Source organism: Oncorhynchus clarkii, chromosome 30 (genome assembly GCF_045791955.1).
Source record: "Oncorhynchus clarkii lewisi isolate Uvic-CL-2024 chromosome 30, UVic_Ocla_1.0, whole genome shotgun sequence".
NCBI classification, from domain to species: Eukaryota; Metazoa; Chordata; class Actinopteri; order Salmoniformes; family Salmonidae; genus Oncorhynchus; species Oncorhynchus clarkii.
The window spans coordinates 38,824,677-38,852,569 of record NC_092176.1 but is presented as its reverse complement, the minus strand read 5'-3'; the positions used below and the strand labels follow the sequence as shown (position 1 = coordinate 38,852,569).

Below are 27,893 nucleotides of genomic sequence, written 5' to 3'. Positions count from 1 at the left end.
ATCCTGGGGCTGTGGGGGGGAGGACTCAACATCAATCTAACTTTAATAAGAAAATAAAACAACATTATTAGACATTCAGAGAATTCTCCCTCTTAAAAAAAGTTCATATGACTTCACATTGAAAAAAAGCCTTCTCTGGGTCCCTCTCCCATTATGGTCTTCCTTCTTTTGGGGCCAGTTTCCTGGACAGACAAGGGTGGAGTCTGCTCTGGACTGGGGTTGGTGGTCAGGGTTCAGGGTCTGCGGTCATACTCGCTGACCTTCCTCTTGATGTGAGACAGCTTGGCCTTCAGATGCTTGCACCTCTTCTTCTTCAGCTGATAGTCTGAGGACTGTGGAGAGAAGTGGAGGTTAACTTTTAAAAAACATGTTGAAACCTACTGTGTGGTTGGGTTGGTTGAATCAAATTCCTCACAAAAAATGTTACTCAAAAAAGGTAATAGTGGTGTAGTGGAACATACCTTCTTCATATTCTTCATCCGGGTGTACTTATCCATAGCATCCTGTTTTAAGGATAGAAAAAAAAAACACAATTAGCTTCACACTTTCTTATAGCCTACAGCAGAGCAGGGGTATTCAACCTGCTGTTGTTCTGTTCTAGCTGATAATTAATTGCACACACCTAGTGTCCCAGGTCTAAATCAGTCCCTGAGTAAAGGGGAACCATGAAAAAAATACTGTGGAACTGGTTTTGAGGTCCTGAGTTGAGTGAAGGGCCAACATCGGGTGTCAAACCCATTCCACAAAGAGCCGAGTGTCCGCGGATTTCTGTTTTTTCCTTTCAATTAAGACCTAGACAACAAGGTAATTATGGAACTTAATTCATCAATCAATTACAAGGGTGGAGCGGGGCCCTCCGTGGAATGAGTTTGACACATATGGTCTACATGATGAGATTATTATGGACAGAAGAGCGAGATTCTTTGTATTTGTCAATCGGCAGCCAAACATAGATGATCATGTCACCAGAATGAGACCCTCAATAATTATTGAAAAGGAGCATCAAACTCATCACCTTGCACTTTCACCACCCTGTGGAGTTAATTTATTTCATCTGTAGCCTAATAAACTCCAGGCTTTCCCAATGAGTTGTAGTGGGAGGACACACAACATGTCATCCGCATGACTCCCAAGTTAACTTCAATATTATGGTTATATCAAGATTTGGGCATAAAAGCGTTTCCACCGACATTTCTCACATTATTCATTTTACTGACAAAAAGATCCCACCTTGTCTCGTGTATTTTGTTTTGTCGACATTTGAAAAGTTTACCGACAAACTGTTCTGTTTCCATCAGGCCTGTCATGATTTCTGTTTATCTGACATGTACTCTTATAAAAAAAAAAAGGTTGGATGGAAACCTGGTTACTGTAGGAGTTACGTCATTATATCCAGGTGTTTTAAATCGACACAACCTGGTTACTGTAGGAGTTACGTCATTATAATCGACACAACCTGGTTACTGTAGGAGTTACGTCATTATAATCGACACAACCTGGTTACTGTAGGAGTTACGTCATTATAATCGACACAACCTGGTTACTGTAGGAGTTACATCATTATATCCAGGTGTTTTAAATCAACACAACCTGGTTACTGTAGGAGTTACATCATTATAATCGACACAACCTGGTTACTGTAGGAGTTACATCATTATATCCAGGTGTTTTAAATCAACACAACCTGATTACTGTAGGAGTTACATCATTATAATCGACACAACCTGATTACTGTAGGAGTTACATCATTATAATCGACACAACCTGGTTACTGTAGGAGTTACATCATTATATCCAGGTGTTTTAAATCGACACAACCTGGTTACTGTAGGAGTTACGTCATTATATCCAGGTGTTTTAAATCGACACAACCTGGTTACTGTAGGAGTTACGTCATTATATCCAGGTGTTTTAAATCGACACAACCTGGTTACTGTAGGAGTTACGTCATTATAATCGACACAACCTGGTCACTGTAGGAGTTACATCATTATAATCGACACAACCTGGTTACTGTAGGAGTTACGTCATTATATCCAGGTGTTTTAAATCGACACAACCTGGTTACTGTAGGAGTTACGTCATTATAATCGACACAACCTGGTTACTGTAGGAGTTACGTCATTATAATCGACACAACCTGGTTACTGTAGGAGTTACATCATTATATCCAGGTGTTTTAAATCAACACAACCTGGTTACTGTAGGAGTTACATCATTATAATCGACACAACCTGGTTACTGTAGGAGTTACATCATTATATCCAGGTGTTTTAAATCAACACAACCTGATTACTGTAGGAGTTACATCATTATAATCGACACAACCTGATTACTGTAGGAGTTACATCATTATAATCGACACAACCTGGTTACTGTAGGAGTTACATCATTATATCCAGGTGTTTTAAATCGACACAACCTGGTTACTGTAGGAGTTACGTCATTATATCCAGGTGTTTTAAATCGACACAACCTGGTTACTGTAGGAGTTACGTCATTATATCCAGGTGTTTTAAATCGACACAACCTGGTTACTGTAGGAGTTACGTCATTATAATCGACACAACCTGGTCACTGTAGGAGTTACATCATTATAATCGACACAACCTGGTTACTGTAGGAGTTACGTCATTATATCCAGGTGTTTTAAATCGACACAACCTGGTTACTGTAGGAGTTACGTCATTATAATCGACACAACCTGGTTACTGTAGGAGTTACGACATTATATCCAGGTGTTTTAAATCGACACAACCTGGTTACTGTAGGAGTTACGTCATTATATCCAGGTGTTTTAAATCGACACAACCTGGTTACTGTAGGAGTTACGTCATTATAATCGACACAACCTGGTTACTGTAGGAGTTACGACATTATATCCAGGTGTTTTAAATCGACACAACCTGGTTACTGTAGGAGTTACGTCATTATATCCAGGTGTTTTAAATCGACACAACCTGGTTACTGTAGGAGTTACATCATTATAATCGACACAACCTGGTTACTGTAGGAGTTACGTCATTATATCCAGGTGTTTTAAATCGATACAACCTGGTTACTGTAGGAGTTCCGTCATTATATCCAGGTGTTTTAAATCGACACAACCTGGTCACTGTAGGAGTTACATCATTATAATCGACACAACCTGGTTACTGTAGGAGTTACGTCATTATATCCAGGTGTTTTAAATCGACACAACCTGGTTACTGTAGGAGTTACATCATTATAATCGACACAACCTGGTTACTGTAGGAGTTACATCATTATATCCAGGTGTTTTAAATCGACACAACCTGGTTACTGTAGGAGTTACGTCATTATATCCAGGTGTTTTAAATCGATACAACCTGGTTACTGTAGGAGTTCCGTCATTATATCCAGGTGTTTTAAATCGACACAACCTGGTCACTGTAGGAGTTACATCATTATAATCGACACAACCTGGTTACTGTAGGAGTTACGTCATTATATCCAGGTGTTTTAAATCGACACAACCTGGTTACTGTAGGAGTTACATCATTATAATCGACACAACCTGGTTACTGTAGGAGTTACATCATTATATCCAGGTGTTTTAAATCGACACAACCTGGTTACTGTAGGAGTTACGTCATTATATCCAGGTGTTTTAAATCGACACAACCTGGTTACTGTAGGAGTTACATCATTATAATCGACACAACCTGGTTACTGTAGGAGTTACGTCATTATATCCAGGTGTTTTAAATCGACACAACCTGGTTACTGTAGGAGTTACATCATTATATCCAGGTGTTTTAAATCGACACAACCTGGTTACTGTAGGAGTTACATCATTATATCCAGGTGTTTTAAATCGACACAACCTGGTCACTGTAGGAGTTACATCATTATAATCGACACAACCTGGTTACTGTAGGAGTTACGTCATTATATCCAGGTGTTTTAAATCGACACAACCTGGTCACTGTAGGAGTTACATCATTATAATCGACACAACCTGGTTACTGTAGGAGTTACGTCATTATATCCAGGTGTTTTAAATCGACACAAGCTGGTTACATAGAAATGCACCTCGCAGGAAATTGTCAAATCAATTTTCTATGCAAACTTTCTAAAATGTCGTCAAAAAATAAATAAAATCACTGGACAAGTTAATGGAAACATAGCTATTCACACACACACACACACACACACACACACACACAGAACTAGAACATTCAATATAACATTTATATAGTATCTCTAAAGTCCTCACCAGGAACTGTGGGCTGCCCTCTGGTTGTCTGTCCAGTTCCTTGTCCAGGTCAGCCAGACCCATGTTGAGGTCATCCAGCTCAGCCTGCAGCTCTTTGTACTCGAGATGGTCCCGGTCAAACTCCCTCTTGTAGTCCAGACGCTCCTGCTCATTCATGATGGCAGAGAACTCGCTGAGAGACAGGATGGATAGAGTGAGTTATATATTTATACATATATACACATATATATATATATATATATATATATATATATATATATATATATATATATATATATATATATATATATACACACACAGTATTATACCCCTTCCCTTAGTGAGTTTCCATCCATCAAAGATAAGAGAGTGAAAAGGAAACTCAAGTTAATGTCTATAACTTTCTACCCACAAATACCTCTAAAATCCCCTTCCAAAACTTCTATACACCAGACCTGGGACAACTCTAGTTTTAACTACAGACCTGGGACAACTCTAGTTTTAACTACAGACCTGGGGCAACTCTAGTTTTAACTACAGACCTGGGGCAACTCTAGTTTTAACTACAGACCTGGGGCAACTCTAGTTTTAACTACAGACCTGGGGCAACTCTAGTTTTAACTACAGACCTGGGGCAACTCTAGTTTTAACTACAGACCTGGGGCAACTCTAGTTTTAACTACAGACCTGGGACAACTCTAGTTTTAACTACAGACCTGGGGCAACTCTAGTTTTAACTACAGACCTGGGGCAACTCTAGTTTTAACTACAGACCTGGGGCAACTCTAGTTTTAACTACAGACCTGGGGCAACTCTAGTTTTAACTACAGACCTGGGGCAACTCTAGTTAACTACAGACCTGGGACAACTCTAGTTTTAACTACAGACCTGGAGCAACTCTAGTTAACTACAGACCTGGGACAACTCTAGTTTTAACTACAGACCTGGGACAACTCTAGTTTTAACTACAGACCTGGGGCAACTCTAGTTTTAACTACAGACCTGGGGCAACTCTAGTTTTAACTACAGACCTGGGGCAACTCTAGTTTTAACTACAGACCTGGGGCAACTCTAGTTTTAACTACAGACCTGGGGCAACTCTAGTTTTAACTACAGACCTGGGACAACTCTAGTTAACTACAGACCTGGGACAACTCTCTTTGAATACAGATCCACAAAAATTATGACTTTTCAAAACTACTTCAATACAGAGCTCAAAAAGTGACTATTTTTGTAAACTATTTGAATACAGATCAATGAAAGCAACTACTTAAAAAAATATATTTTAATATAGATCTTAGGAAGTGACTACTTTTCTGAAACTATTGGATTGGCTACCTTCAACTAATAGTATTTCCTATATAGTACATACTATTTCAATATATCCATCATATTAGAAGTTTCATTAAAAAAAAACGCTATATACACACCAATTTAATTTGTTTCATCAGAAATGATTGCTTATGTGTGTGTTAAATATTGCTGTTCTGATTTTTAATTCATAGATGTGTATTAAAATTGGTTGTTGCAAAAAACGCTATACAGTGGGGCAAAGAAGTATTTAGTCAGCCACCAATTGTTTAAAAATCCTACAATGTGTGTCTGTCATAGTTGAAGTGTACCTATGATGAAAATTACAGGCCTCTCTCATCTTTTTAAGTGGGAGAACTTGCACAATTGGTGGCTGACTAAATACTTTTTTGCCCCACTGTATATCCATTGTTTAGCTGAAATGGAAAGTTGGCATCCTGTGGATTTGACTGATCTGTGGTTGTCTCACTGCACTAACTGTGAGTCGCGCTGGATAGGAGCATCTGCTAAATTAATAAAATGTCAAATGTAAATATTTTACATACAAATCTCATTACTGTATTGATTTTTTTTTTTTTTTACAATATTGATGTCACAAATGTATAATTTGTAGTTCTTTATTTTTTTTTAAATAGTTACATTTGAGTGTAAAACCTCGAACCAGGGACTTGCACTGAGAAGCAGTGACCTTAGACCGCTGCGCCACTCAGGAGCCCCATTGACTCAGGGGTCTGAATACTTATGTAAATGAGATATTTCTGTATTTAAATTTTCAATGCATTTGAAAACATTTCTAAAAAACATGTTTCCACTTCATCATTATGGTTTATTTTATGTAGACGAGGAGGCGAAAAAACATATTTGTAATCCATTTTGAATTCGGGCTGTAACCCGACAAAATGTAAAAGGGTTTGAATCCTTTCTAAAGGCACAGTATATATTATATAGAACTTTATCAAGCGTAACTTTAATCTCCCGTACTGAGCCAGGAAATGTGGTTACTTTGCAATAAACTGAATATTATTTTCTTTTCCATTCGCTTTGGCAGACAACGATGCCTTGGAGAGAGAGAGAGAGAGAGAGCGAGAGAGAGAGACTCTAACTGTTATTTTAACCCCACTTATAGATACCTGAATTCCTATTTCTGTCCTCTGACAGTCTTTCTCGACCCTCTTGGTCATGTTAGCCTCTCGTCTGAGACCTGTATTTAAATATCAAAGAAACTAGTTGCCTTTTCGTTCAAACTCCATATAAATATTTGACTACTTTAAGGATTGAATTAGTAGTATTTTCTGATAAATTACAAAAATACAATTATTTCCTGTCTGCTGTTTGAAGAATATATTATTACTCCTATCTTACATCTATAATAATGCTACAACCTACTTGAATTATTTTACCTTTACCTTTATTTAACTATTATTTAACAGTTAAGAACAAATTCTTATTTTCAATGACAGCCAAGGAACAGGGGCAGAATGACAGATTTGTACCTTGTCAGTTCGGGGATATGAACTTGCAACTTTTCGGTTACTAGTCCAACGCTCTAACCACTAGGCTACCCTGCCGCCCCAATGAATACAGTTTATTAGGATCTCGTTCAGACCCTGATTCTACTGTCATTCTAGCCTGATCCCAGATCTGTTAAGTATGGCAAACTGTTCAGGATTTGGCTATACTTTACAAAACAGATCTGAAAGCAGGCAACTTTCATTCCACCAGTCGTCCCTCCACTCACGAGTTAAAGTCGATCTCGTCCAGATCCTCTCCTCCCGATTCTGCACCAGTGTCGTAGTCCCTCAGCTTGCTCTTCAGTCCTCCCAACGAACTTGTTATGTCTGAGCTCCTGAAAAAAAACACATATATATATTATTCAATAATGCACCTTGTTGCATATAACCTAAATATCATCACAATTATTCTAATAAATCGGAATCGGTAAAACTGTGTATTAAGAGGACAGTATAGCACTAGAATCTGTCTTCTCACAACAGAAGTGTTTGTTTTTCTCTGAAACAAGCTCATCCTGATCGAGTGATGTCACACAAAACCTCAAATCATCCGGCAACAAGATTGAGCCAAAGAACACATTCCCAACATTCTACCAACTTCTGGTAAGTGCATAAAAAGCCACAGCATTCAACCAGGAAATATACTTTCTTATTTCCAGTTCTAATGTGACAAATGGAACAACTAATTCATGACTATGTCATGAGTTCATTTGGCATGGTAAATACACCGAGTATATTGGGGTGGCAGACCACCATCGATGGTGGAAAAAGGTGATTTGAAGGTGCTTCTTCATTTATCTAAGTATGTTATAACAAATAGCTTAATGGCCTTCCCTTGCCAAAATAATGTCTTGAGTAACACTTCTTTGTGTTCAGGAAATACTTTCTCTTTGCCAGGTGAAAACATGCGGGTGAAACAGCCTTTTAACTGTCGCCAAGGAAACAAAATGGTTCTTCTACTGAGTGAGAATGATGAAGATGCCTGTGGACAGGCAAGGTCAGCTTTGGGTCTTCCCCCACTAATGGTTATGGTTAGGATTAACTGACCACAGATTCTTTAAAAAAGTTAAATCAATTAAAATGTGCAGCAGAGCATTGTTCCAGCTCATACCTATGGGGTCAGCCCTTACCAACTTCAGGTTCTCATTGAAATACATTTCTCTGGATCAGTTTTTGACACTGCAAAAATCTCAGTGTGAAGGTGACCTTACCCAGGCAGATACAGAGGTCTGTGGTCTGGCAGCTGGTCCAGGAAGTTCCTGGAGCCCCCCACCTTGTCGTTGTATTCATTCACCAGAGTGTCCGGCTGACCAGACACGTTATTCACCTACAGGAAGACACAGGGATCAATAAAGTTTATTCAATTGAATTCAATACAGAGAGGAGGTCAAGAGTCAGGCATCATATTGAGACAGAGGGCAACAAACAGCCACTAATATAAAACCTTCACACCAGCGTGTGTTTAAATAATACACCACAAGTTGGTAAGAACAAAAGGCTCAAGAGCATTCCAATCATCCAGGAACAGAGGTATAAACACAATTACCAGAAAACATTATGCATATTGTCAATGTAAACATCACGTTTATGAAATTCCTGAATAAACTTCTACTCATAATTTCAGGCCATGCCTTTAAAGCATGTCATGTCAGTGATGAACCAACTTTGTCGACTGAAGAAACCTTTGAGATCAGACTTATGATCCAACCAAACCAGTCTTTAGTTCAACGTCGATGGCCTGACAACTACAGTACCAGATTGTCTTCATTAAAACACATATGGCATGGTGTTGAACGGTGTCTCATGTTGACTTTATGCCTAGGCTACCAGGTATGGCTGTAGCCCATGTATGTGCAGTTTGCCTAGTTTTATAGCTGCACCAAGTCTATTAAGTTGATATGGCAATAACGCATTGAATCTGAATCTTTTGTGAATCCAACAACGCATTGAATCTGAATCTTTTGTGAATCCAACAACGCATTGAATCTGAATCTTTTGTGAATCCAACAACGCATTGAATCTGAATCTTTTGTGAATCCAACAACGCATTGAATCTGAATCTTTTGTGAATCCAACAACGCATTGAATCTGAATCTTTTGTGAATCCAATAACACATTGAATCCGAATCTTTTGTGAATCCAACAACGCATTGAATCTGAATCTTTTGTGAATCCAACAACGCATTGAATCTGAATCTTTTGTGAATCCAACAACGCATTGAATCTGAATCTTTTGTGAATCCAACAACGCATTGAATCTGAATCTTTAGTGAATCCAATAACTTTAGGGTTGCTAAAGTGGTTTTGTTTGTATGGTTACTTGGAGGTTGCCTTAAGGTTCCCCTCTCTCACATATTACTCAGAGGTGTGGTTGTCGCTGTGAGGTAAATAGTGTGGTTGACTGAGCGCTCTCATCCGGGACCGACCAGTTCCTCCACTTCTCCCCCTCCAGCCTTCACAGCCTAAATAACACAGATGATTTGATCACAACGAGATACAGGGAGGAACACTAGGACAACACCTCATAGCCAATCACAACTGCTCCTTGTACTACATGATCAGAATGCTATTTTAAGAACCAATTCTTCACCATGACATCGCTACAAACGAGACTAATGTCTTGGGAGGCAACTCCCAGAAACTGGACTTCAAACTCTCCCCCCCTCCCTCTGCACCTGACACAACACATACCTATACACTTCATCTGTCCTAAAGCACCTGTGGTGAAAGATATGCTTCTGCTGTGACTGGCTGGTTAGATAAACACACACAGACGGACGGGGGGGATGAGGACCGGAGCCCAGATCAGCACTCGACTACTTCTCCCAAAACGCTTTGAACACTGGCCCTGTAGCACAGATAGTGTACCATTAATTGTTGTCGCTGTGAGGTAAAATGGTGTGGCAGTCTGAGCGCTGCCACACAGGACCGACCGGTTTCTCCACTAACTCAGTCCATCCTCCACAGCCCAAACACCACAGATACTATCACAACCAGAGGCGGGAAGAAACCCTGGGACAACAGCTTATAGCCAATCACAGTCGAAACATTAAATATGCGCAAACCATGTCTGTCAAGTTTCCAGTTTTAATAAAAAAAACAATGCTTTGTCCATTTTGAAACATGAAAGCACCTTTCCTTTCGAATGTTATTTTAGAGGACGACTGCACTTCCTGATTAGGCCTCGTTTTTAGATTTGATTCATTAAGGAATGCTAGCTGCCATGACTGAATTCAAACTTGAGTTGATTTCGGGGTGTGCCTTGATGTGGATGTCTCTTGTGTGTGTTCGCAGTTGGGAAGAGTTATCCAAATCGTTTAGCCAATTAGATTCCGCTGGCTGGTTTGCTTGTTGTTGTTTTGACTTTGGATTGCTCATCTCTGGGGATAGTTTGGGGACCGTCAATAAAGAACAAATGTAAACGGGATAATAATATTTTCTTGTTCCACGTCTTTTAGTCGTCTCGTTAAAGTTGGTTTGACGTTAAGTCATTGAAAGTGTTTTGCTATTAACCTTTAAAAACATGGTCCCATGTACATGGTGTAAATGTACTGATGGTCCCCAACTAGCCCCATACGGATATCGAATGGCAAACCAAATTGACCATGGGGCATTTACGATCGTTCCGAATTGAGGATTACTTGGGTGCTGCCAGCTGTGGGCAGGATTGAAATAAACCCAACCCACTGACAACTGTTGCAGTACCCTTCATTCTGTGACATACCGTCGTTTCCCCATCATCACGCAAATCCCTGACTTATTTTACGACCAAACTGATCCTATATTACACTTTGCAGTTAATTTTGACACTAGAATAAATGTTTCATATGAAATTGTATTTGTCACATGCGTCGTGGTCAACAGGTTTAGACTAACAGTGAAATGCTTACTTATGGGTCCTTTTCCAACAATGCAGAGTTAAAGATGAGATTGTTTTAAATTATATTGTGGAATAATAAATAAGGAATAAATAGAAACAGTGAATAAAAATATCATGGATATATATATATATATAGGGAGTGGAAAATAACTGACTCATATCGATGCAACATCGGCCATTTTCAAAACGAGAAGTGGCTTTTTAGGGGCAGTCACTCTTTATCAACCAACTCTTTACCATGACATAGCTACAAATGAGACTCGTGCCTTGGGAAGCCACTCCCAGAAACTGGACATGAAACTCTCCTCACCTCCCTCTGCACCTGACACAACACATACCTACCTATACACTTCATCTGTCCTAAAGCACGTGTGGTGAAAGATATGCTTCTGCTGTGACTGTCTGGTTAGATAAACACACACAGACGGACGTGGGGGATGGGGACCTGAGCCCAGATCAGCACTCGACTACTTCGCCCAAAACGTTTTGAACACTGGCCCTGTAGCACAGATACAGGGCCATCAGTATTCATACACCTGGACCTTTTCCACATTTTGTTGTGTTAAAGGTGGGATTAAAATGGATTGAATATTCATTTTTTTTGTCAACAATCTACACAAAATACTAATGTCAAAGTGGAAGAAAAATTATAACATTTGTTAAATATTGATGAAAAATAAAACAATAATATTGCTTTGATTACGTAAGTATTCAACCCCGAGTCAATACATTTTAGAATCACCTTTGGCAGCGATTACAGCGGTGTCTTTTTGGAAAAGTCTAAGATTTTCACCACGGGATTGTACAATATTTGTACAATATTCTTCAAAAAAATTCTAGACACTCTTTCAAGTTGGATATTGATCATTGCTAGACAGCCACTTTCAAGTCGTGCCATAGATTTTCAAGCAGATTTAAGTCAAAACTGTAACTAGGCTACTCAGGAACATTCAAAGTCGTCTTGGTCACCAACTCCAGTGTAAATCTGGCCTTGTGTTTTTGGTTATTGTCCTGCTAAAAGGTGAACTTGTCTCCCAGTGTCTGTTGGAAAGCAGACAACCAGATTTCCCTCTAGGATTTTGCCTGTGCTTTGCTCTATTCCGTTTATTTTTATTGTAAAAAAAACTCCCTAGTCCTTGCTGATGACAAGCATACCCATAACATGATGCAGCTACCACCAAATATGAATAGTGGCACTCGGTGATGTGTTGGATTTTCCCCAAACATAATGCTTTGTATTCAGTACATTGTGATCATTTCTTTGCCACATTTTTTGCAGTTATACTTTAGTGCCTCATGAAAACAGGATGCATGTTTTGGAGTATTTGTATTCTGTACATGCTTCCTTCTTTTCACTCTGCCATTTAGGTCAGTATTGTGGAATAGCTACAATGTTGTTGATCTATCCTCAGTTCTCCCATCAAAGCCATTAAACTCTAACTGTTTCATAGTCACCATTGGCCTCATTGTGAAATCCCTGAGTGGTTTCCATCCTCTCCGGCAACTGAGTTAGGAAGGAGGCCTGTATATTTGTACTGACTGGCTGTATTGATACACCATCCAAAGTGTAATAATAACTCCACCAGGCTCAAAGGGTTAGTCAATGTCTGCTTTTTTTTTTTTACCCATCTACCAATCGGTGCCCTTCTTTGTGAGTCATTGGAAAACCTCCCTGGTCTTTGTGGTTGAATCTGTGTTTGAAATTCACTGCTCGACTGAGGGACCTTACAGACAATTGTATGTGTGGGGGTAGAGAGATGTGGTAGTCATTCATAAATAATGTTAAACACGATTATTGCACACAAAGTGAATCCATGCAACTTATTATGGGACTTGTTAAGCACATTTGTACTCCTGAACTTATTTAGGCTTGCCATAACAAAGGGGTTAAATACTTATTAACTCAAGACATTTTTGCTTTTTAATTTAATTAATTTGCCTAACCATGTCCACTTTGACATTATGACACAAAATCACAATTGAATCCATTGGAAAATTCAGGCTGTAACACAACAAAATGTGGAAAAAGTCAAGGGGTGTGAATACTTTTTGAAGGCACTGCAGTGTTCCGTTACTCTATCCTGCCACTGTGAGTTAATTCCGTTGCATGTTTGTCATGTTGTCACACACACAATTAGCCGTGGATGTACACTAGTAGAATGCAGTTTCCCTGGTAACCATGGAAGTAGTTAAATGTTTTATGTACATCAAATCATCACAGATTACATTGACTTTAGTCAGTCCCTGTTCTTGTTTTAACAGCACACACACACCTCTGTAAACATCCCCTATCTGGAAACACACACACACACACACACTCACCCACTCTCCGATGGTGTGTGTGCGCAGGCTGTTGCTGATAACCTTGGTCTCCTCCCAGAGGATTCTGTCTGGGCCCCAACGTCTGATCTTCTGACGCGTCTTCACAGCAAACACCAGCAGGATGATCAGACCCACGAATACCAAGATTCCCAGGATGATGGCTATGACCTATAAAAAGAAGGGGAGAGAGATGATGTAAACAAGATGGCTATGACCTAAAGAGAGAAGGGGAGAGAGACATTGTAAACAAGATGGCTATGACCTATAGAGAGAAGGGGAGAGAGACGATGTAAACAAGTTGGCTATGACCTGGGACAGAGAGGAGGGTCAGTGGGTTAGCATGTTCCACACAGGAAGAAGGATAATGCACCAGGGTGAAACGTGTTATCGGCGATAGGGAGTCTTTAGCTAATAGCTCTCTCTAAGCACATCCCTGACACAATCTGACAGGAGCACCTGCTGGATCTCTAACAGAGACTGCAGGAAAATGTCCCATAGGCTAGCAGAGATGCAGCACTTAATGACCCCCTCCTGAGGTTCCACCACGCAGTAATGATAGAGGTACTGGTTGATGAAGATAGTACCTACCTCCTGAGGTTCCACCACGCAGTAATGGTAGAGGTACTGGTTGATGAAGATGCCCTGGGCTTGGTTCTGATTCTGGTACTGGGAACACAGCTGTATGATCTGGTTGTAGTAGACGGACCCTGAGGACTGGGCTGTGGGGTTCACTGCCACCAGGTAGACTATAGTAGCGATGATCATTAGTATCGCCAAGATGGCAGACACGATGATGGCCCCCAGGTAGAACTTTGGCGAGCGGGACGCGTTCTGCCGCGACACCACTAGGATGAAGATGATGAGCACGGCGATGAAGGTGATGGCTGCTATGGCAATGATGAAGCCCTTCCCCGCCAGGGGGTCAGTCTGGGTCCCGCTTCCGTAGCTACCTCCGCCGTAGGACGAGCCTCCGCCGATACCGCTGCCGTAGGACGAGCCACCGCCATAACTACTGCCGTAGCTCCCACCGTATCCTCCGCCTCCGATGCCCATCCCGGCGCCGACGCCGCCGCTCATTCCCATCATGCTCATGTCGTAGTCCCAGGCGAGCGTAGACGCCACGCAGGCGAAGACCGCTACGCACATGATGATGATGATGATGGAGATGATCTTCATCACCCCTGGAGGAGAGGTCCAGCGGTAGAAGTGGAGGAGCTCCTCTTCTGGGTAGAAAGAGTAGGCTGGGTTGGAGACATGCTCGCTATGCTTGTGCCTGTGTTCATGGCTGGAGAAAAAAAGGGAGGGAAGGGAGAGAAGGAGAGGACAGAGAAGAAGAGGAGGAGAGCAATGAGGGGAGGAGATGTTAGAGGGGTGGACATATAAAATGTATTACTCCTATTAACTTGCAAAGATGGGTAGGTTTTAGGTGGGTTGTAGGGGATGATAGGGTGGGGTGGAAGAGTAGGCTGGTATGAATGATCTGATGGAGGAGAACAACAGGTGGGTTGTGTATATTAATGTAGAGTGATGGGGATGCTGGCGATGATGAGGTAAGTGAGGTGGGAGAAGAGTGAGATGGGATGAGGACATAGGATGAGTGTAGCTAGATGGGTGAAGAGTTATGTGGGATGAGGACATAGGATGAGAGAGAGGGAGGACTTACCGTCTGCTGCCGGGATGGTAGGAAGGAGAGGTGCGTTTGTTGTGAGAGGGCATCCTGGGATCCTCTGGTCCACCTAGGTCTCAACTCTTCACTTTATCCAGTCACTGCTGCACTAATTAAAACAATTCATATAAATCACCTTAGCAACCAGAACAAAAACAGTACACTGTAAAAAATAATCTGGTTGTTTTTCCGGTTATTGGAAGCCAGTTACCTGCAAATGAGTTACAGTATGTTACCGTAAATTTCCAAAGAAAATGCTTAAAATCATTACTTTTTTTTTTAAAGTTTTTTTTATTTTTATATCGAGATCAGGACACCCCAAATATTATCTTTAACCTTTTCCTAAAAGAAGAATCGGCTAAACCCTGGAATGTAGTACAAACACTTGAACATGACTTGAAGAGAGGCGGCCTTTCCAAATGTGTCCTGCTGCTACTACTGACTACACAAAGGAGCTCTCCCAAATGGCACTCTATTCTCTATAGTGCACCACTGTAGATCCCGGTTAAAGGAATCTGGCCAAAAGTAGCGCACTATGTAGGGAACAGGGTGCCATTTGGGATAAATACACTGACTACGCAAACATCTACCGCATAGTAAGTAGGCCCTTCTGCAATCTAATAGAGGTGAAGAGCTCAGCAGCAATACCATGCTCTCCACATGTTGTATTTCTTTCCAGAAACTAGCCCAATAGACTAAAGGAGCCTAACGTTACTCCTTATAGTCCAAGGACATTACATGTTCTGTTTAGAGCCAAATACTCGTTCTAAACGTGAATCGATTCTCAATTGCGGTACAGTTCTAGAAACATAACATTTTTCAGTGACAACACGTTTGTGGCATCCGTTTACACACAGGTGTTCAGAGACGCAGAGAGCTAGTTAGCACGGGTAGTCCACTCTGTCTTCCATCTGTTTTCCGTAAACAAGCGCTGTAAAGTGGAAATGTGGCGGTGTGGAAACAGAAACGCTAACCCTAGCAAGATGTGTATCAATTTAACCTTTTGTCTTTCGAAAATAATGTATTGCTGCTACGAAAGATACGGTTCTTATGGTTCCAAAACCCTACTGCAAAGTGACGCGTGTTAATGTTTAGATTGAGCGTCCGAGCTCTTAACAAAACTCTCTTACAGAAAATGCAATTGTCCAATGATTTTGTGTGTAATGTAATAACAGACTCATGATCAAGGGATAATCCTGACCTACAGAATTGCTTGGTATTATAACAGGCTGGAGTTGGGTGCCGTTATACAATAGTTGTGTATTATAGGCTATACTTAGAGGGTCATAAAACAATGTCATTATTTGAATTGAATTAGATTGCAATACAAATAACCTGATGAATGAGGGGGGAAAAAGTGCCTTTTTTTGTAGTTTTTTTACACCTCAGTTTGTAAATCGTAGGAAAGAATTATCTGTGTGTATAGCAAACGCCCCAAATATCAACACAGTCGAGGGACGTTTTTAAATGTAATTCTACAGAATAAAATATGTACATGATCCAGTTCAACTTCAATCATGCCCGCAATGGTAGCCTACTCTCCAGCTTTGCGATAAAATAAACATTTATCTAAAATTCACAGACCAGCAAAAATACACCACATGATTGAAAATCCAAGAAAAAAATGTAATTTGGTAGACCTACATGGTAAATTACAGATGAATATATCACCAAAAGTTTCAAAAAACATTTACGGCAAACTCACCTGTTCCGAGGAGAATCTGCGTTTCTTTTGATTACGGATGCTGATACTCGTATGCGGTTGTCGAACACGCCTATGCACGTCACCGATCAAAACTGCGTGCAGGTCGCTCTCTCTTGGAGATGACAGTCGTGAGTTGTCTCCTCCTTGTCACTCCCCTAGGCAGAACAGGTTACTATTGTGAAGGAAAACTAACCTGTCTGTGCCTACAATCTTTGTTTTAAATGTATGACATTCCTTATCGACTTATAGTCTTCCTTTTTGGCCTAATTGTCACCAACATCGAATACACAAAAACAGGTAGTAGATCAAGAACAAATTAACGGTGGGAGAGTTTAGGTACATTTGGACACACAAAATCATTGTTGTTTGTCACCCATGTGTTTATTAATCAATAATGGACAAAACGGGATCCAGATAATATTGAAACGTTGGGTCAGAATGTTCGCTGACAGAGTATGTGATGCAGAAGTAGATAGGCTTGTTTCCTTGACATCTGTAAACTTCCTGGTCTTTAATATACACAAGCATTTATGGATTTCAATCCATAGTTTACTAGAATGGCGACATGGGGAAAAAAATGCTCTACAGATTCTGGAACAAAAAACACCAGGCATTTTGTCAAAATTGAATCTTTTGTGCAAGAAATCATTAACAGGTTAGATGGAAGGAAATATTTTAAAATTAGTTTCTTTAACTTTTGGGATAAGTGGATAAAAGGTTGTCGCTTTTGACCATAGCATGGGTTGGTCACTTCCATAGCAATATATTGAATTAGAATAACCAAAAATGGCTTCATTAACTACCAGTCGTATCCACTTATTGTTGAATTTGCCTGGTCTTCTATTATTTCAGGTCTTTCATTGTATTCACAGTAATGTCCCTGTTTTTAATTAGTTTTTTTTCTTATCCGTATTTTTTAAAACTGCATTGTTGGTTAAGGGCTCGTAAATTAGCATTTCCCTCTAAGGTTTACACCTGTTGTATTTGGCGCATGTGACTAATACAATTTGATTTGTATTGATGTGTAATATTGTTACTGTTGCAATAAAACGGCAAAATATATTATTATTAAAAATAACTTCCTGGTCCTATGCTAGGTTGAAGATAGCCAAGGTTAAGTCATGAGTGTTCTAATATCCCAGAACTCTTTGCATAAATAAGGACAAATTCTAAACTAAGGCACCAGATATGCTATTTAGCAACAGCGCTGGTTCGATGAATCTGTTAATTTTCAAAAGCTTCCGCATGGAATCGTAAATTGCCTGTGTATCTTCAACCTATAAGGGCCTATGGTGTGTGTAAGATGACACCTTGGTGGGAGTTGCAGTGGAGCCAGAACTCTACACCGTTGATTTGAATAGGGGGACTGTGATACCCAACGCCCTCTCCCCCCTCCCCTCTAGTGTCCATCATGACCAAACCAGTCCTCCAGGCTTTAACGAGACCAACAGCCATGTCATGAGGACTAGGCAAGATTCCACACCGACAGGAAGTGTGTGTGTGAGAGAGAGAGACATTGTTTAGGCAAGATTCCCTTTTGTAACAGACACTGACTGACAGAAAAAGGATCCAATTTCCAGTATTCTCTGACATTCATCAACCACTGACATAGTCACACACACTCTTCTGTGATTAATATAATGGTCATTTCTACTCGGGGAAAAAAAAGGCATCATAGTTTTTAGGATCTTTATCAAACTGTGCTGAAATCAAACTTTCCAGACTTTCCTTCAATTATCAAGAAATTACAAGTACATCGGTAAGCAAGTCAAAACAGAAATATATGATACTGGATAACGTTTCTACACATAAATGTACAAAATATACCAGAAAGGCCACGTGTTCCACATAAACCACCTCGATTGACATCAGTGTACAACATTGGACTGTGTTCATGTACACCCAGAAGCTGCAAAAAATAGTTTTTGAAAAACACAAGTCAACAACGACATATATAATACATAGGAGATGCTTTGTCACTTAATTTAAACAATTATTGCGGAAAAGTCTGTTGAGGAAAACATAACAGATTTGTTAAGATTCATACTGTTACAGTATCTAGAGTTTACAAAATGGTACAATAGAGATAAATAATTAAACACAACAAAGAATGACATCTGCCCACATGATCAAATTGATGTTGGGGTACTGTGTAGAGGCTGATCTGTCCTTCAGGGTTGGGCAGTGGCAACCCACTTACAATTATGGCAGTGAACAAAAATATCACGGACATCAATAAAACCAAAATGCATCAGATAAGAAAACGTGTAGATTATAAAACCAGCCTCAATATCAATTTTTGTGGCACTAAAATCTTTATATGATTTGACCGATGGCATATCCACATAATGCATATAACTGGCAAGGAATGGCATCCAACATAATGTAGTGGAGGGTAAACTTCAGCATTCGGGCTTGACCTGGCTCAGTTAAGCTGCACAGTTCAGAGTGTGTGTTCGTCTAGTTGAATCCGTCGTTCCAGTCCATGACCTTGTTGTATTCGTTGATCTTCTGTTTGATGTGGGACAGTTTGTTCTTCAGGTACTCACACCTCTCCCTCTTCTCAAGGAACGTAGGATCCTGACAACAAGAGCGAGAGAGAAAAGTTAAAAATGTTTCGTTCATTTACTGTCTCCATCTGCCTCTCTCACACCTCAACCTCCTAAGACATCTGTGGCAACAAGTCCCATATCCCGTCTTGTCATTTCATAAGGTAATAGATGGTGGAACCGAAAGCCATCAGATAAGGGCATAGTTGCATTTGATGCATCTAGCAAATGTCCTCGTCTGCAGTGTGAGTGTAGAAAGGACCGAGATAAACGTTTCGAACAGGAGTGAGGAGTGAGGAGAGAGGAGTGAGATCTGAGAGAGGAGATCTGAGAGAGGAGATCTGAGAGAGGAGTGAGGAGAGAGGAGAGAGGAGTGAATAGGAAGTGCTCTGATCTACTGTCAGTCCGTCACACATCATTGGTTTACCTGAAAGGGAAACTACCTGAAACTATGTGAAACTCCCCGCCTACACAAACCGGTTCTACAGATTAGCTTCTACTGGGCATCGTCCATAAACATATTACTGAAACCTAAACTACTCTACAGGTCATTATTAAGGCTCAGGACCTGTAATGGGTCCCCTACTTATATACATTTTCTATTAAAATAAGACTCAAATCACTTACCGCTTTCTTTCTCTGGTACTCCAATACTATGGTATTGATGCGTTCCTTCTCCTGAAAGAAGATCTTTAATTTTGAACAAGGGATTGGTAAAAAGCACTAGATTGACATGAGCCTATAATTTATGGGAGCTTTATGTTTTTTTATTTATTTTTACCCCCTTTTTCTCCCCAATTTCGTGGTATCCAATTGTTTTAGTAGCTACGATCTTGTCTCATCGCTACAACTCCCGTACGGGCTCGGGAGAGACGAAGGTTGAAAGTCATGCGTCCTCCGATACACAACCCAACCAAGCCGCACTGCTTCTTAACACAGCGCCATCCAACCCGGAAGCCAGCCGCACCAATGTGTCGGAGGAAACACCGTGCACCTGGCAACCTTGGTTAGCGTGCACTGCGCCCGGCCCGCCACAGGAGTCTCTGGTGCGCGATGAGACAAGGATATCCCTACCGGCCAAACCCTCCCTAACCCGGACAACGCTATGCCAATTGTGCGTCGCCCAACGGACCTCCCGGTTGCAACAGAGCCTGGGCGCGAACCCAGTCTCTGGTGGCACAGCTGGCGCTGCAGTACAGCGCCCTTAACCACTGCGCCACCTGGGAGGCCCAGGGAGCTTTATGTTGTGTGTGAAGTCTCCGTGTGACGTGCTTGTGTATTTCTCTCTCTCTCGGTCTCAGTACCAGTTGACTGGAGGGCCGTGGAGGCAGGTTCCTCATCAGTTCGTCCATCTCGTCAAACTTCTTGGCCATGACCTGGACCTCAGCATGCAGCTCTTTGTACTCAGCATACTGGTCCTTAAACACAGCCTTGTACTGGTCCCTCTCCTCCTCCGTACGGATTGTCGGGTACTTCCTGTTCACACAACAAATACAAAGCAGAGGTCATCAACAAGCATCTCAAATAGTCTAAAATGACTCGTCCTACACACAAACACAGAAATACAGGGTTGGTTTTTTTTAAGGCCTTTATATGTAGAAACAAATGTCTACCACCTGGGCAACCAGGTGTGTGTGAACTCTCTTGCCAAGCCCATCAATGACATTAACGGATCAATTAAGTGGCAGAGAGAGATAGAGAAAGCAGGACTGAGTGTGGCCCTCGTGAGATTGGAGTGCTGCGCCGTATGACCGTGATAAGTCTAGTAGGAAGCAGACTGTGGCAGTCAGCTAGCCGTTGGTACTTAAGGTCCATACGTTTGATTTTATTTAACCTTTATACACTGCTCAAAAAAATAAAAGGGAACACTTAAACAACACAATGTAACTCCAAGTCAATCACACTTCTGTGAAATCAAACTGTCCACTTAGGAAGCAACACTGATTGACAATACATTTCACATGCTGTTGTGTAAATGGGAGAGAGAACAGGTGGAAATTATAGGCATTTAGCAAGACACCCCCAATAAAAGAGTGGTTCTGCAGGTGGTGACCACAGACCACTTCTCAGTTCCTATGCTTCCTGGCTGATGTTTTGGTCACTTTTGAATGCTGGCGGTGCTTTCACTATAGTGGTAGCATGAGACGGAGTCTACAACCCACACAAGTGGCTCAGGTAGTGCAGCTCATCCAGGATGGCACATCAATGCGAGCTGTGGCAAGAAGGTTTGCTGTGTCTGTTAACGTAGTGTCCAGAGCATGGAGGAGCTACCAGGAGATAGGCCAGTACATCAGGAGACGTGGAGGAGGCCGTAGGAGGGCAACAACCCAGCAGCAGGACCGCTACCTCCGCCTTTGTGCAAGGAGGAGCAGGAGGAGCATTGCCAGAGCCCTGCAAAATTACCTCCAGCAGGCCACAAATGTGCATGTGTCTGCTCAAACGGTCAGAAACAGACTCCATGAGGGTGGTATGAGGGCCCGACGTCCACAGGTGGGGGTTGTGCTTACAGCCCAACACCGTGCAGGACGTTTGGCATTTCCCAGAGAACACCAAGATTGGCAAATTCGCCACTGGCGCCCTGTGCTCTTCACAGATGAAAGCAGGTTCACACTGAGCACATGTGACAGACCTGACAGAGTCTGGAGACGCCGTGGAGAATGTTCTGCTGCCTGCAACATCCTCCAGCATGACCGGTTTGGCGGTGGGTCAGTCATGGTGTGACATTTCTTTGGGGGACCGCACAGCCCTCCATGTGCTCGCCAAAGGTAGCCTGACTGCCATTAGGTACTGAGATGAGATCCTCAGACCCCTTGTGAGACCATATGCTGGTGTGGTTGGCCCTGGGTTCCTCCTAATGCAAGACAATGCTAGACCTCATGTGGCTGGAGTGTGTTAGCAGTTCCTGCAAGAGGAAGGCATTGATGCTATGGACTGGCCTGCCCGTTCCCCAGACCCGAATCCAATTGAGCACATCTGGGTCATCATGTCTCGCTCCATCCACCAATGCCACATTGCACCACAGACTGTCCAGGAATTGGCTGATGCTTTAGTCCAGGTCTGGGAGGAGATCCCTCAGGAGACCATCCGCCACCTCATCAGGAGCATGCCCAGGCGTTGTAGGGAGGTCATACAGGCACGTGGAGGCCACACACACTACTGAGCCTCATTTTGACTTGTTTTAAGGACATTACATCAAAGTTGGATCAGTCTGTAGTGTGGTTTTCCACTTTAATTTTGAGTGTGACTCCAAATCCAGACCTCCATGGGTTGATAAATTTGATTTCCATTGATAATTTTTGTGTGATTTTGTTGTCACATTCAACTATGTAAAGAAAAAAGTATTTAATAAGAATATTTCATTCATTCATTTAGGATGTGTTATTTTAGTGTTCCCTATTTTTTTGAGCATGGTATATATATGCAGGGAAGTTCCATTGAGACCAAAGTTTTCTTCACAAAAAAATTAAGCAAATACAAAGTACATAATAAGGAAGCAGTGATACAAATGACAACGAACAAAGACAGGAGCATGATACACAACAATACAAACGATTAAAAACTCCATCTGTCAGCGAACAGGTCAACTAAAGTTAGATGGGTGGTCAGTACTCACGCCACGTAGTCTGCGATGATTACAGGTTTGGGGATGTGTCCTGCGGGTATGTGTCCTCGGAGGATCTCTGGCTCCATCATCAGAGGGGCGGCTGGAGAGGCAACATGGCCGTCCAACACCTCCGGGATAGTCTGGAGGGTGGGGAGAGGGGTCTGCGCTGAGGTCCTGGAACCGCCCAGCTGGGGAAGGATGGGGATCGGCGGTATGATTACTATGTTGTCAGCAGGGTTGAGGTCAATTCCATTTTAATTCATGTCAATTCAGAAAGTAAACCAAATTCCAATTCCAAATGTTCAAGAGGAAAGTCAGTGTGTCAGTGTGCTTCCTGAATTATCTGGAATTTAACATGGTTGTCAGTATGTATACTCAGCGTAATGGAATGAAGAATGTGACATTTGCGCCTTGGTTGTGAAAAAAAAAAAAAAAGAGCTTTACAAATTAAATGAATAAATATGAATTAAAGTTCTCTACTAGTGTACTAAGAGACTTACAGCAGATATTGGCAGGGAAGATCCAATGGTTTTCATCTGAGAACAAAGAAGACCAATGGGAAAGGATGAGGCAAAGGATTTGTCACGGAACACAAAAAAATTGCAGCCCAAAAGGACAACTGTGTGTGTGTGTCTAATCCCGCCCTCACCTCCTGCGCTAACCCCTCCCTCCTCAGCCTCGCCGCCTCGTGCCGCCACAGCTTCAGACACACACCGGCGCCCACAAAATATATCATCATGTTGACGAACAGAAAAATAATGGCGGCGGTCTGGCCGGCCTCTGTGCGACAGAAGGCTCCGTTGACTCCGTTGTTGAAGACAGGGATGTAACAGAGGCCTCCTCTGGTTGTGTCCCTGACGTACATGACCGCTGCTACCATGTAGAGAAACCCAAGGGCCAGGTTAATTACACACTCAGTCAACGGCCACCAAGACGAGTCTAGGAGGATGGTACGGTAGTACATGGTCATCCCCAGGACTAGCATAATGACCGTTACTATCCAGGCCAGGCCAGCCACTACCAAGATGAAGGGGGTTTTGGGTCCGTCGTAGCTGAACGATCCGCTGCCTCCGTACGCTGCTGCGCCGCCCCCTAACCCCCCAAACAACTGTGGCTGGGAGTAGCCGAACATATTGAACCACTCGTTGTCCTTGTGCACATAAGCACACGCGCAGGCGAAGACGACAGCGCCCAAAAGGAGCTCGACGCAGCCCAGGATGCGCAGTAACCCCGCCCAGGACTTCATATAGGCGTAGCGCTGGTGGTAATCCTCCACCCGCTCGCTGTAGGTCTTGGCTGAGCGGAATGTGACGCCTGAGACAGACTCGAATGCATCGGTTCCTAGCAACATGGCGTCACGTTCTTTTCTGGAGTTGTAGCTGCCGCCAGAGCCTCCATACGGATCCAGGTAGGAGCCAGGGAGGGAGGGAGAGGGGGGAGGGGAGCAGGGGACACCTCTAGTGGTTCCTGGTTTGAGGTCGTCTTTTTCCGTCAGCGGCGGGGAGGGGGGTAAGGAGAAGGGCTTGTTGCTGCTACCACGGACACTGTTGCCGCGGAAGAAGTTCTTGAAGGAGTCAGGAATAAAGCGGCGGACGGGTTTGATGTCCATGGCCGCACTGTCGTTGTCAAGGCGCTCCGAGGCACCGTCGCTAGGGGGGTAGAAGTCAGGGCCCACGGGGGGCTGGTCTGGGAGGGGAGGGGCGGGCAGGGGGTCGGAGCTCACAGCCAGGTCTGCCCCCCTGAAACCCCCAAGGGAGCGGGGAGGAGGAGGGAGGTCCTGGTCCCTCCATAAGGAGCCCACTGGGACCTGGTCGTAGTGAGGTTCTGCATCCCGGACAATGTTGAAACGGCCAGAGGAACCTCCTCTAGCAGACATGGGGACGCACTGGTCTCTGCCCTCGTACAGACACAGAGAGGAGAGAGGCTGTGGTTAGAAAATGCAGGACAATATTGCCAAAGGATGATCTGCTTGATGGTCTCAAATCTATGCAGTACACTTTGTTTGACCTCTAAACTACCTTTACAAAAGCATAACAGGACAAAGATTGTTAACCTCAAGACATGAGACATGATCTGGGTTACTATTACAATGTGTGTGTGTGTGTTATTGATATGTATAATTATTGTTATGTAATTTTCTTGTTACTTTCTGATTTTTTTTATGCATTATTCTTTTTTAGTTAATTTAGTAAATATTTTCTTAACTCTTTCTTGAACTGCATTGTTGGTTAAGGTTTTGTAAGTAAACATTTCACGGTAAGGTCTACCTGTTGTATTTGGCGCATGTGAAAATTAAAATCAGATTTGATTTGTGTGTGTGGGGGGGGTGGGTGGGGGGCAGTAGTTGCATGCAAACGGGCACTGTCTTCAATCAGGGTCTTCCTGGTTATTGGCAATGCCAGATATCTGGGGGGGGGGTAACAGTATAACACAAAGAACCTACCCAGATTCACCTAAACCTCATGTGTATTACTGGAAAGCAATACATTTTTAGTGAGTGGACTATCTTGGTGGTTAAATTAATAAAAAATTAAATAAAAAGTCTGTCTCCCACAAACAAAACAATGTGGGGAAAATTTGGTAACAAGTTTATAGTTTTCTATAGCATGTCAAGTAACTCAAGTAAAACTCCCATCACCAAAGGACCACAATATCAACATCTCTTCACAATTTTGGCATTGTTGTATCTTGCATCAATAGTAACATCGCAAAAAAAATATGGAAAATAGTTGGAATAATACCTCTTTTACACAGTCACCGGGCCAGACTCACATGGCCTTGCTGTTCAGTATGAATATGTTTATAATGGCTCTGATTTCCTCTCTGGCTGTGTCACCTGGAATGAGGACAAACAGGCGACAGTCAGTTACACTGAGGGAGTTTGTTTATCTGGCCCGGGTTACCCCGGTGGAAGAAGTTTGAACCAGGAGAAAAGTGACGCCAGGCTGCCTCCCGACGTGAGCCAAGTGCCTGCTCTCTCTCGTTGATGGCGAAATCGGATGAAAACAAACGTGTCATAATTAAGTATGTGGAGAGTGATCAGTAGGATTATGTGTTTTTCACATTCAGATGTGATTACTTTTGATAAAAACGCAATTGACAACTAGTTTAAAAATTCTAAAAAATTATTTTATGGAAAAGGTATGTTTCTGGATGATGCGCCATGCTGCCTTGTTGACAACATGACCGAGCAGCGCAGATTACTGTTTGATTTGAGAAGGGCGCTCCTCCCTCCCCGATTTTGCCCAATGACGTGACTGGCCATTGCCCAGTTCATCCCGGGCCCGCGTAATACAACTCCCTCAATGACCTACATGCATCAAATCAAATATCTTGTCACGTGCTCGGGAATATAACAGGTGTGGACCTTCCCGTGAAATGCTTACTTACAGGCCCTTAGCCAACAATGCAGTTTAAAAAAAATACAGTTAAGAAAATATTTGCTAAATAAACTAAAGTAAATAAGAAAAAAAAGTAACAACATAACGAGGCTATATACAGGGGGTACCGGTACCGAGTCAATGTGCAGGGGTACTGATTAGTCGAGGTAATTTGTACATGTAGGTTGGGGTAAAGCGGGAGCAAGGTTGTGTACTGAATATCTACAGTATATCCTACATACTTTAATAACTGTACTCTAGGTTTGCAAAAAGGCTCACTCTGATTACCTATGTGTTCTGACCTAACATAGCAATTTTAAAAGAGACTGTAGCAGCCGGTTTACAACTCCATTACAACTTGGAAGTTAGGTGTGCGTCTTTGTCGACATAAAAAAAAAAACATCTAAACCACATGACAAGGCTACATCAAATCTGAACTAAAACTCGTGTCCACAATTTCATTAAATCAATGACAATTTGGCATGCAGTCCACCACATGGCGAATAGGAGCTTCGGGAACATTCTACAAACACTTATTATTATTATTATTGGCCTAACCTCTGAGTACAGAACTACTGATCTTTCACGGGATTATCTATGTTTTTATTAATATTAACCAGATTTGTAACATTACCAGGTTGCTGTCAGGACAGTTTACCATCCCCATGAAATTGCTACTTGCATCGTCACATATAACCTACATAAAACTGGACTAAGCACATATATTAAAACATCTGTAATATCTATTCCTAAATGTGACAACTCAGTTGACGTTTTATTATGAAATGTATTTGAATTTCGCTTACCTGCCGATGATACATTCACCTGTTTCTTCCGCTAATTAATTTCCGCAGAACGTAGGAGCTGGACCATGTGACCAACCAGTCCCTGTGCGTGACATAGCCGTCTGACAAGAAACACACCTGGGCTGTCCGGTCGAACCAGGGGTGTATTCATTACGCCATTTCTTTTGCAAAACGTTCGTCTGTTGCGAAACTGTTTAAGGCCTACTCCAAACGGAAAACATTTTGCAAACGAAAACGAGTTTCTATTGGACACATTTAGGTAGGTCGCTCACCGTTTCGTTTGCTTCTTAAACGATAAACGACCTGTTGCAAGACAAAATGCATACAACTCAGACTTAACTGGGCTGAAAAAACGTAATGCAACGTTCAATTAAACGGAAACGACTCGTTTCTAAGTGATTAGTTAAAAAACGGGGAGGGGTTTGGTTGCGGTTTGGGGAAATGTGCCGTTCAATACAAAGCCCTTACGCAACGTAGCAGATGTTCAATCGAACCGAACGCACCCCTGGTGCGGTGGGTGTAACTGGCACGCTCTTAAAACGGGGATCGAAACCAGTGATATGATCTGAAACCCCACTTGGCCCTTTTGACTACTAATTGCTACTTTTTCTGCCGTTACTCTAATTTGCATTTTACTCGTTTTTTTTGCAGACTAGACTTGCTCCTCCAGCTGGCTATTTCAGTTAGATGCAGCACATCAAGAGAAATAAAAGCTCAGTTTAGTTTATAGCCTGTAGCAGGGGTGTGAAACATATGCCAGGGGATCCCTCTGACCTTCTCCTCCAATGGATTTTGAGGAGTCGAGAAGAGGTGGTGAGGAGTATGCAATTGAGATTATCCCTGGGTAGAAATTATAAATGGACCAACATTCATCAGCTCGCTAATAATCACAGACAGTCAGGGAACCAAAACGTTTTGATGGGGAGGAAATATAACCAAT

General features: G+C 42.1%; 1 protein-coding gene across 1 annotated transcript; it reads right to left on the bottom strand.

The window, feature by feature from the left end:
- Window positions 1-88: 88 nt before the first annotated feature.
- Window positions 89-27,042, bottom strand: LOC139389546 (MARVEL domain-containing protein 2-like). Its single transcript, XM_071136362.1, has 16 exons — window positions 26,954-27,042; window positions 25,509-25,603; window positions 23,417-24,659; window positions 23,268-23,303; window positions 22,777-22,955; window positions 20,468-20,639; window positions 19,791-19,841; window positions 19,077-19,194; window positions 14,907-14,979; window positions 13,832-14,528; window positions 13,244-13,411; window positions 8,253-8,368; window positions 7,269-7,376; window positions 4,241-4,412; window positions 462-503; window positions 89-332 (listed from the first exon to the last, which is right to left on the bottom strand). The coding sequence occupies exons 3-16, from the start codon at window positions 24,641-24,643 to the stop codon at window positions 234-236; spliced, it is 3,258 nt and encodes a 1,085-aa protein (XP_070992463.1). The 5' UTR covers window positions 24,644-24,659; window positions 25,509-25,603; window positions 26,954-27,042; the 3' UTR covers window positions 89-233.
- Between the last annotated feature and the right edge of the window lie 851 nt (window positions 27,043-27,893).